The sequence below is a fragment of the Saimiri boliviensis genome, chromosome 14, assembly GCF_048565385.1.
Source record: "Saimiri boliviensis isolate mSaiBol1 chromosome 14, mSaiBol1.pri, whole genome shotgun sequence".
In the NCBI taxonomy this organism is placed as follows: Eukaryota; Metazoa; Chordata; class Mammalia; order Primates; family Cebidae; genus Saimiri; species Saimiri boliviensis.
In genome coordinates this window covers 7,774,666-7,785,312 of record NC_133462.1, presented here as the reverse complement: position 1 = coordinate 7,785,312, position 10,647 = coordinate 7,774,666, and the positions used below count along the sequence as shown (strand labels likewise).

Below are 10,647 nucleotides of genomic sequence, written 5' to 3'. Positions count from 1 at the left end.
TTTGGGAGGCCGAGGCTGGTGGATCAAGAGATCGAGACCATCCTGGTCAACATGGTGAAACCCCGTCTCTACAAAAAATACAAAAAATTAGCTGGGCATGGCAGCGTGTGCCCGTAATCCCAGCTACTCAGGAGGCTGAGGCAGGAGAATTGCCTGATCCCAGGAGGCGGAGGTTGCGGTGAGCCGAGATCGCGCCATTGCACTCCAGCCTGGGTAACAAGAGCGAAACTCCGTCTCAAAAAAAAAAAAAAAAAAAAAAAAAAGCACGCTCTGAAAAGAAGCAACCCAGGCAGGTTCGCTCGAGAGAAATCGCTGGTTTTTTACTGGGTAGCGGTACCTCCGCCCACCCGCTGCGCATGCGCTTCTCTTGGGCGTCACCCAGGGAACTGCGCCTGCGCAGTCTCGCCTCCTCCCAGGTCCGCTTCGCCCTTGTGAGCACGCGCCAGGCCCACTCTGGCGCTGCTCTTCCGGTCCCCGCGGTCGAAGACGGCCACGTAGGTCCCCAGGAAGACGTCGCCGAGGATCCAGAAGGGCCCGGCAGGCGGAGGGACGTCCAAGGCCTGGAACCCCGACAAGCAGAGGCGGACGCCATTTCGAGTAGTCTGCAAGGCGACAGGACGGCTACTGGGTGTCACGGCCACAGGGACGGCCGTTTCCCAGGGACCCCGTGCTTTCCCCACACCACCACCCTCGGGCTCTTTGTATTCGTCGACAAACTGCCATCACAGGGACAAGAAATGTTTCTGGGGCCCCTTCCCGTCCTGGTGACGTCTCTCAGCTCGACCCTCTCAAACGGTCATATTTCGTCCTTCTGGCGTCGTGGTGACGGCCACGTACCTGGATGACGTAATCCTGGGCCGTGAGGTTAAACCAGACCCCTCCAAGAAGGAAGGAGACTGCGGGGAGCTTTGGGATTTCGGAGCACAGGATGATGTACTTCGGGGAGAAGAGAAACTAGTGAAGATGAGAGATTCCTGCTCTGCTCAGTCCCTTCGGTGGCTCCCAGAGCCGTAGGGTAATCTCCGTATTGAGCACCTGGGTATTCAACGCCCTGTGTGCAGAGGCCTTGCTGCCTAGGCTTCTCCAGCCCCAAGCAAACCTGCATTATCATCTCCCTCCACTTCGCCGCCGTCCACAAAGTCACAGCGCAGATGCTTGAAAGGTGTCCTCAATTCCTCTCACCACCCTCCAGACTATCTATCATGAAGTCCAGTGCCCGCTGCCCTGGAATACCCCTTAAATACCTGCTTCCCACTCTCAGGCCTTTTGATGTTCACTGTCAGACTGCCATCAGCCTCCCCAGCCCATACCCACCAGAGACTGGGACCTCACCTCCCCAGCCAGCAGGGGAAATCCCCCAATGGCTGTATTCAGGGCCTGGATCTCCTCAGTGGGTCCTGTGATAAGGGACGTTCCTGTGTCCAGGATGGCGGCACAGCCCCGGGCACAGAGAGTCAGCCCTGAGCCCACCTTCACACTGAGGGGGAAGGAGGCAGTCATTAGAGGCAGGTTTGTAGGCGCCCAGGCCCCCAGCCTCCAGCTCCAGACCCAGGAGACAGACGGAGTCCCTCACCGCTCCATGTGGATCTGCCAGTAGGCAGGGACTGTGACTGGCACGAAGGTAAGGGGTGGGATGTAGTGTGCCGGGTCTGAGCCCCCCAGGACCAGCTCTCCTCCGTCAGGCTTTTCGGGGTCCCTGCAGGGGTAGAGTGTGGAGAGTGTAGAGGTCAGCATCACTGACCCTCCCCCTGCCACCTCTAGATATGGCCAGGGATGGCACTTCCCATCAATTGGGTTGTTTCTGGGGTTCTAGCAGGTTAGTGGGGTGCAGGAAGGACCTAGTTGTTGGGACTGGAAGCCAAGCAAGAAAAGCATGGTGCTTTTCTTCAGGGAAGTTAGAACTTTAGACTGTTGGGGACTTCCCGAAGTGAAGAGGAGATTTCTTCATTTGGCTATGCAGGGTAGAGTTTTGGGGGAATTTTCTGAGCTGAATATCAGTAACCACGTAGAGCAGCGGAGTCTCGGAATTGGCTCTTGAAGGTGTAACTTGTGCAGGGGTGGGGTGGCTTCCTGGGTAGGAGGAGAGAATTTCCGAATTGCCTGTTGTGGTATCTAGAGAGGTGTTAGACTTCCTGAGTTGGTTGAGAGCGATGGGAACGGGAATGGAGACTTCCTGGAAGACGGAGAAGGGCAGGATCTGCTAAGTGGTAGGTAGAACTGCTAGAGGGGGTTGGATGTCGGGGCGAGTGAATGGGCACAGGATTTCCAGCCTGTGTGTGGTGGGCCTCTGGGAGGGAGAGCGGAGACTTCTTGGAAACTTCTTGGATGTTGGGTGGGACTTCAGAGCGTAACATTGAACTTCGTAGCAGGTGAGTAGGGCTTCCCGGATTTAATTGGGCAATTCCTGACTCCTGGTCAGTGTTCTCAAATGGGATTTGAGCTTTCTTTTTCTTTTTCTTTTTTTTTTTTTTTTTTTTTTTTTTTTTTTTTTTTTTGAGACAGAGTTTTGCTCTTGTTACCCAGGCTGGAGTGCAATGGCACAATCTCGGCTCACCGCAACCTCCGCCTCCTGGGTTCAGGCAATTCTCCTGCCTCAGCCTCCCGAGTAGCTGGGACTACCGGCGTGCACCACCATGCCCAGCTAATTTTTGTATTTTTAGTAGAGACGGGGTTTCACCATGTTGACCAGGAGGGTCTTGATCTCTTGACCTCGTGATCCACCCGTCTCGGCTTCCCAAAGTGCTGGGATTACAGGCGTGAGCCACCACGCCCGGCCTGAGCTTTCTTTATAAGGGGCATGGAATTTCCTGGTTTGATTCTGTAACATGGAACATTTTGAACTGATGGTGACTTTCTTTAGTATTTTGGTTTTTGGTTTTGTTTTGAGATGAAGTTTCACTCTGACACTCAGGTGGGAGTGCAGTGGTGTGATCTCAGCTCACTGCAACCTCTACCTCCTGGGTTCAAGCGATTCTCCTGCCTCAGCCTCCCGAGCAGCTGGGACTGCAGGTGCGTGCCACTACGCCCGGCTAATTTTTGTATTTTTAGTAGTGACAGGGTTTCACCATTTTGGCCAGGCTGCTCTTAAACTCCTGACCTCATGATCCACCCCTGTGTTGGCCTCCCAAAGTGCTGGCATTAAAAGGCGTGAGCCACTGCGCCTGACCTATTATGTCTTAAGTTGTCACTTAAACTCTGGGACTTCTAGTAGAGTTGAGATATTGCTTTATAGGGTAGTTGACTTCTGCATGGAGGATGCAACTTCCTGTATTAGATGGCTGACTTCCTTAATGGAGAGTGTAAGTGGGTGACTCTGAGAGTGAGACTTCCTGCATTGGATCAGTGACTTCCTGAGTGGAGCGTGGGACTTCCTTTATGGAGTAAGACACTTCCTGAAGGAAGCCTCACTTCCTTCTTGGGGATAGGACCCTCCCCAGTACCTGTTGAAGTAAAAGGAGAAGACAGGCTTATCCAGTAGTCCCTGCTCCACCAGGACATCCAGCGGGGGGCGAACTCCTTCCACAGCCAGAATGGGAAAACCGAGGCCCAATATCCCATCAAAATGGGCAAAAGTGAAGACCAGGCTGGGTTCCCAGAGAGCCTCCCCGAAAATCACTGATGCACCCTTGATTCCACCAATCTAGGGGTAGAGTGAGATGTGATCAGTTACTTCTGGGAGGACAATACATGTCTTTGAGATCTTCCAAACCAAGGCATGAACCCTGGGTCTGGGGACATCTGGATGCAAGCCCCAACTTCCTAGGAAACTTTGCCTCTTGAGAAGCCCCGCCCCTTCACCCAGGAAGCTCCTCCCCCTGCCTGAGAAAGCCCCACCCCTTCACCCAGGAAGCTCCTCCCCCTGCCTGAGAAAGCCCCTCCTCTTCACCCAGGAAGCTCCTCCCCCTGCCTGAGAAGCCCCACCTCTTCACCCAGGAAGCCCCTCCCCATCCTTGTGAAGCCCCATCCCTTCATTCCCCACTTGCAAAGCCCCATCCATTGGCTTGGGAAGCTCTTCCTCCTCAAGCCCCTCCCTAAGCCAGATGGTCTTAGACAATGGGGTTCTCCCAGGCTCAAGACTTCTGAAAGTCAGAGGTCACTCACAGTCAGTTTGTCCTCACTCAGGATTCCATCTACCCGCCCAGATCCGTATTGAATGGCAAACTTGGTCCCATTGGGCTGGAAGGAGCTGGAGGCTTTGGGATCGAATCGGTGGTGTAACCCTAGGTTCGAGGTCAGAAAGGTGTCACTGGGTGAGGAAATCTCCCCAATGCCTCCTGCCCCTTTGACTTTCTGACCTGTGAGAGCATTGTAAAGAAAAGGTTCCTGAAAAACCTCTGAGAAGCTGATGTCCAGCCCCGCCTTCTCCCTTCACCCCCATTCAGCCTTATTCTCCCTCCTTGAAGCTCACAGCAGGGCACACTGAAGAAGTGGCATCTCCTGGACGGGACCCAGAGGTTGGAGGAGCCAGTGTCAAAGACGACAGTGAAGTTTTGTGGAGGCATTCCCAGCCCAATTTCCCCAAAATACTGGACCTGATGGCAAAAGAGTAGAGTAAATGAAGTGTTTGGCCTGAGGGCACAGGGGTGAGGGTCGTGGGGGCTGTGACTTACATCCCTGTAGTTGGAGAGAGGCACAAAGGCGGGCTTGTCCCCCGGGGATGGGGCCCCCAACTTGGGGAGCTTTGCTGGTTCTCCCCAACCCCTCAGTAGGTTCAGGGTCCTGCGTTCAGGTTGGACTCGTCGAAGAGGAATGCTGTAGGGAAAGAGGATATTGACAGGAAGCTGCCCTTCCTGCAGACCCTCTATAATAGATTTGCCCAAACAGGACATGATGACAAATTCAGCATCTCCAAGGTGCCACAATAGGAGTCAGTACCAGAAACCCTGCAATAACCACCTCCAGGAAACCCTAGCAAAGATATCATGACGACAAATATCCTCAAAGACTTTACAAGAGCAAACCATCCCAACACCTTCCCAAAGACCTTTCCGTGGCCAAATCCCTTACAATAAGCCATTCCCAGGGAATTGACATTCTCGAAAGTTTCTCGAGACCCTAGCATAAAACTTTGCAAAAGCCCCTGGATGGTGGCCTCTGCATGCTTCAGTTCATGATGTTGGGGACTATTTTCCCCACCGTTGGGGAGAAAAATGTAAGAATCAAATTTTTTTGTTTTGAGATGGAGTCTTGCTCTGTTGCCCAGACTGGAGTGCAATGGCGCAATCTTTGTTCACTGCAACCTCCACCTCCAGGCTCAAGCAATTCTCCTGCCTCAGCCTCCCAAGCAGCTGGGATTACAGGCGCCTGCCATCATGCCTGGCTAATTTTTGTGTTTTTAGTAGAGATGGGGGTTTCACTATGATGGCCAGGCTGGTCTCGAACTCCTGACCTCATGATCCCACCACCTCAGCCTCCCAAAGTGCTGCGACTTCAGCCGTGAGCCACCATGTCCAGCCAGCATCAAATCTTAATTGTCTTTGTGGGTTGCCCATGCTGATCTCGAACTCCTGGCCTCAATCTCCCAAAGTGCTGAGATTACAGAGGAGAGCCATTGTGCCCTGCCTGGGTTCCCTTAAACTGTATTTGCAAAAGCAGGTGGCACACTGGATTTGGCCCTTACGTTGAGTGTTTGTAACCCTTGACTTGGGCAATTCAAATTCAGATATCTTAGTTTCTGTTTAAGTAGGTCTGGGATGAGGCCCAAGAATTTGGATTTCCAACAAGTTCCCAGGTCGTGATGATGCTGTTGATAACAACATTTGGAGACTCACTTTTCTTTGCATTGACTTAGAAAATGGCCAGGATACATTAGGTTCAAAAAGCAGGTTAACAAGCATCGTGTGCAGTAATATCTTTGTTCCTGCTTTTAGTCACTCCTTGAAGCAGTTGTCCCCTCACTCACACCTTTCCCCCCACCCCCCACAAGTCAGTCTTTGAGAGGCACAAGAATGTCAAGTGGAGAAAACTTACTGCAAGTGTACACCCCTCCCCCATCAAGAGTTCCAGGGTATGAGGAGAAGAGGGGAGTTTTTAAAAAGGGAGAGATTGGGGGCAGCATCAGAGGTCAGGTGGTGGGAGGACCTTGCATGAGGTCTCCAAAATTGGATTTCTTTTTCTTTTTTATAAACTTTTTATCTGAAATGGGGTCTCCCTCTGTCGCCCAGACTGGAGTGCAGCAGTGCAATCAGGGCTCACTGTAGCCTTGATCTCCAGGGCTCAAAAGTGATGCTCCCACCTCAGCCTCTGGAGTAGCTGAGACTATAGGCACACCAGCACTTTTTTTTTTTTTTTGAGATGGAGTTTAGCTCTTGCTGCCCAGGCTGAAGTGCAGTGGCGTGATCTCGGCTCACCGCAGCCTCCGCCTCCTGGGTTCAAGTGATTCTCCTGCCTCAGCCTCCAGTAGCTGGGATTACAGGCGCCTGCCACCATACCCAGCTAATTTTTGTATTTTTAGTAGAGACGGAGTTTCACCATATTAGTCAGGCTAGTCTCAAACTCCCAACCTCAGGTGATCTGCCCACCTTGGCCTCCCAAACTGTTGGGATTACAGGCATGAGCCACTAAGCCCAGCTTTTGTTGTTGTTTTAGACAAGGCGTCACCCTGTTGCCCAGCCTGGAGTGCAGTAGCGGAATTATATAGCTCACTGCCCCTCAAACTCCTGGGCACAAGCCATCCTCCTCCCTCAGCCTCCACAGTAGCTGGGACCATGGGCATGCACCACCACACTGAGCTAATTTTTGTATTTTTTGTAGAGATGGGGGTCTGGCCATGTTGCCCAGGCTGGTCTTAAAACTCTTAGCCTCCAATGATCTTCGCAACTTGGCCTTCCAAAGTGCTGGGTTACAGGTGTGAACCACTGCTCTGGCCCCAAAACTTGATTCTTCAAACCAAACAGTTTAATGGGTGTGAATGTGGGGAGTCTCTGTTTAAATGTCACCTATCTAGGTCTCTAAGATGGAGGGAGTGTGTCACATGTCTGGAAACCACAGTACCTAGTCATCACAGCTATAGTGGAGTCTGCCGAGACCTCTCAAAAACCTGGATAAGTGCAATGGCTCACGCCTGTAATCTCAGCACTTTGGGAGGCTGAGGCGGATGGATCATAAGGTCAAGAGTTTGAGACCAACCTGACCAGCATCGCAAAACCTCGTCTCTAATAAAAATACAAAAATTAGCTGGGTGTGGTGGCACACACCTGTAGTCCCAGCTACTCAGGAGGCTGAGGCAGGAGAATCACTTGAACCCAGGAAGCAGAGGTTGCAGTGAGCCAAGATCGTGCCACTGCACTCCAGCCTGGTGACAGAGTGAGACTCTGTCTCAAATAATACTAATAATAAAAGGGTTCTGGTTGGCCACGCACAGTGGCTCACACATGTAATCCCAGCCTTTTGGGAGGCCAAGGTGGGTGGATCACAAGGTCAGGAGTTCAAGACTGGCCTGGCCAACATGATGAAACCCCATCTCTACTAAAAACACAAAAATGAGCTGGGCGTGGTGGCGTGAGCCTGTCATCCCAGCTACTTGGGAGGTTGAGGCAAGAGAATCACTTGAACCCGGGAGGTAGAGGTTGCAGTGAGCTGAGATGGTGCCACTGCACTTTAGAATAAGACTTTGTCTCAGAAAAAAAAAAAAAAGGACCCTGGTCTTAAGAGATGTCAGCAGAGTGGATCCTTTAGGGGCAACAGCCTGGTTGAGAGATCTGGGAAGCTAAGAAAGAAACGCTAGGGATCCTGGGTGCCAAGTCTGGGAATCACTGAACTCGGAGTCCTGGACTTAAGGGCAAAAGGCAGAGAATCCCTCCCAGGTTTGGGGGTGGTAGATGGGGTCACCATACCGGATCAGGGTGGCCCCGGCCGGCTCCACATTGAGCAGAGGCAGCAGCAGCAGCAGCAGGGGTAGCAGCAGTGGTGGTGGAGACATCGCTAGGGACCTGGGTGTGAGCCAGGTGTCCTAGGGCTTCGTTTTCTTTCCCCTGTGACTCCGCCCTGTTCATGCTCCACCTCCAGGTTTAGAAGGAGACCAGGCCATGAAATCTGTCAGCAGGTGACCCAGTGGGACAGGGGTGTTTCTGGAAGATTTGTGCGAAGTGTTTTTGGAGGGTGGGCAGAAGGAGCATCCCGCGCCCCTGGTGCCCCTCACTCCCTGCTTGGGTGGCAGTGTGGTGGGGACTCCTCCCGTGACCACCTCCCGCCCTCCATCTTTTAGTTGCTGTCAGTTTTATTTTTAACTTTCACGTAACTCTTCGGAGACTTATTAACCACAAGTGTTTCTTTGGCCTAGTGGGAGAGGTCAGCAGGTAGCTGTGAAGGGCCTGGGGAAGGGAGAGGGGAAATGATTAGACGCCTGCCCTCCCTCACGAAGCGGGGCTGCCAGCATTTCAGGACCCAGACTCTTACTGTTTTATTTGTAGGTAAAGTGTGTTTCTTGTAGACAACAGATCCTTGGGTCTTGTTTTCTTATCCCTTCAACCACTATCTATACCTATAGCAGCTGTATCTATGTATATGTCTCTATCTAGCTATAGATCTATGTCAATACCTGTATTTTGGAGAAAGGGTCTCCCCCTGTCACCCAGGCGGGAGTGCAGTGGGTGCCATCTTGGCTCACTGCAACTGCAGCCTCAACCCCGCCTTAGCCCCACAAGTCATAGGCATGCACCACCCTGCCCTGGTCATTTTTTTGTATTTTTTTTTTTTTTTTTTTTTTTTTTTGAGACGGAGTTCCGCTCTTGTTACCCAGGCTGGAGTGCAATGGCGCGATCTCGGCTCACCGCAACCTCCGCCTCCTGGGTTCAAGCAATTCTCCCGCCTCAGCCTCCTGAGTAGCTGGGATTACAGGCATGTGCCACCATGCCCAGCTAATTTTTTGTATTTTTAGTAGAGACGGGGTTTCACCATGTTGACCAGGATGGTCTCGATCTCTCGACCTCGTGATCCACCCGCCTCGGCCTCCCAAAGTGCTGGGATTACAGGCTTGAGCCACCGCGCCCGGCCTTTTGGTATTTTTTATAGAGACAAGATTTTACTATGTTGCCCAGGCTGGTCCTGAACTCTTGGGCTTAGGCAGTTCCTCCAGCTCGGCCTCCCATTCAGGAAATCCACCTGCCTCAGCCTCCCAAAGTGCTGGAATTAGCCACCTTGCCCAGCCTAACCACTGTATATCTTTTTATTGGAAAGTTGAGTTCATTTATATTCAGTGTTATTCTTTTTTTTTTTTTTTTTTTTTTTTTAGACGGAATTTCGCTCTTGTTGCCCAGGCTGGAGTGCAATGGCGCGATCTCGGCTCACCGCAACCTCCACCCCCTGGGTTCAGGCAATTCTCCTGCCTCAGCCTCCTGACTAGCTGGGATTACAGGCACGCGCCACCACGCCCAGCTAATTTTTTGTATTTTTAGTAGAGACGGGGTTTCACCATGTTGACCAGGATGGTCTCGATCTCTTGACCTCGTGATCCATCTGCCTCAGCCTCCCAAAGTGCTGGGATTACAGGCTCGAGCCACCGCGCCCGGCCTTCAGTGTTATTCTTGACAAGGACTTCCTCCTGCCATTTGTGATTTTTTGTGTGTGTGTGTGTTTTTTTTGTTTGTTTGTTTGTTTTGTAGTATTCTCTCCTTCCTCCCTGTCTTCTTTTAGTGAAGGTGATTTTCTCTGGTGGTATGATTTAATTTCTTGCTTTTTATTTTTTGTTTTGTATCCATTAGGTTTTTTGATACGAAGTTACCATGAAGCTTGCAAATACTATCTTATAACTCATTGTTTAAGCTGATAAATAAACAACACTATTTGCATAAACAAATCAACAAATGAGCAATAAGAAAATTAAGTCTGGGCGTGGTGGCTCACCCATATAATTCCAACATTTTGGGAAGCTGAGGCGGGTGGATCACTTGAGGTCAGGAATTCCAGACCAGCCTGGCCAACATGGTGTCTACTGAAAATACAAAACCTGTGTCTACTGAAAATACAAAAATTAGCCAGGCGTGGTGGCACACACCTGTAATCCTAACAATCCTAACTACTGGGGAGCCTGAGGCAGGAGAATCACTTGAACCCGAGAGGCGGAGGTTGCAGTGAGCCGAGATTGTGCCACTGCACTCCAGCCTGGGCAAGAGAGAGAGAGACAGAGAGAAAGAGAGAGAGAGAGAGAGAGAGAGAGAGAGAGAGAGAAGAGGGGAGGGGAGGGGGGAGGGGGAAAATGTACACCTTAATTTTGTCTTTTTAACTTTTCTAACTTTTAGTTGTTTGTATTTATAACTTATTGTACTATCTGTGTCTTAAAAAGTTCTTGTAGTTATTTTTGATTGGTTCATCCTTTGATTATACTGTTTTTCTGTGTGCTGTTAGCAGTGAGTTTTGCACCTTCGGATAATTTTTTATCACCCTTTAACATGCTTTTCCTTCTGATGGAAGTACTGCCTTTAGCATTTCTTGCGGGATAGGTCTGGTATTGATTGAATTCCTCGGCTTTGTTTTTCTGGGAAAGTCTTTATTTTTCCTTTATACTTAAGGGATGTTTTTGCTGGGTATGCTATTCTGGGGTAAAAGGTTTATTCCTTCAGCACTTTAAATATGTCCTGCCACTCTCTCCTACCTGTAAAGTCTCCGCCGAAATGTCTGCTGCCAGATGTACTGGAGTTCCATTATATG

General features: G+C 50.9%; 1 protein-coding gene across 5 annotated transcripts; it reads right to left on the bottom strand.

Annotated features, from left to right (window-relative positions):
* Positions 1–294: 294 nt before the first annotated feature.
* NAPSA (napsin A aspartic peptidase) lies at positions 295–8,312 on the bottom strand. 5 transcript variants are annotated; one of them, XM_010351113.3, is made up of 9 exons: positions 7,836–8,312; positions 4,611–4,752; positions 4,409–4,532; positions 4,102–4,220; positions 3,441–3,640; positions 1,574–1,696; positions 1,333–1,477; positions 838–954; positions 295–602 (listed from the first exon to the last, which is right to left on the bottom strand). In XM_010351113.3, the coding sequence occupies exons 1-9, from the start codon at positions 7,919–7,921 to the stop codon at positions 375–377; spliced, it is 1,284 nt and encodes a 427-aa protein (XP_010349415.3). In that variant the 5' UTR covers positions 7,922–8,312; the 3' UTR covers positions 295–374. The 5 variants fall into 5 exon arrangements, with proteins under 5 accessions (XP_010349415.3, XP_003940441.3, XP_074242139.1 ...); XM_003940392.4 differs by having other exon boundaries at positions 838–936; XM_074386038.1 differs by having other exon boundaries at positions 4,102–4,295; positions 7,836–8,147.
* Between the last annotated feature and the right edge of the window lie 2,335 nt (positions 8,313–10,647).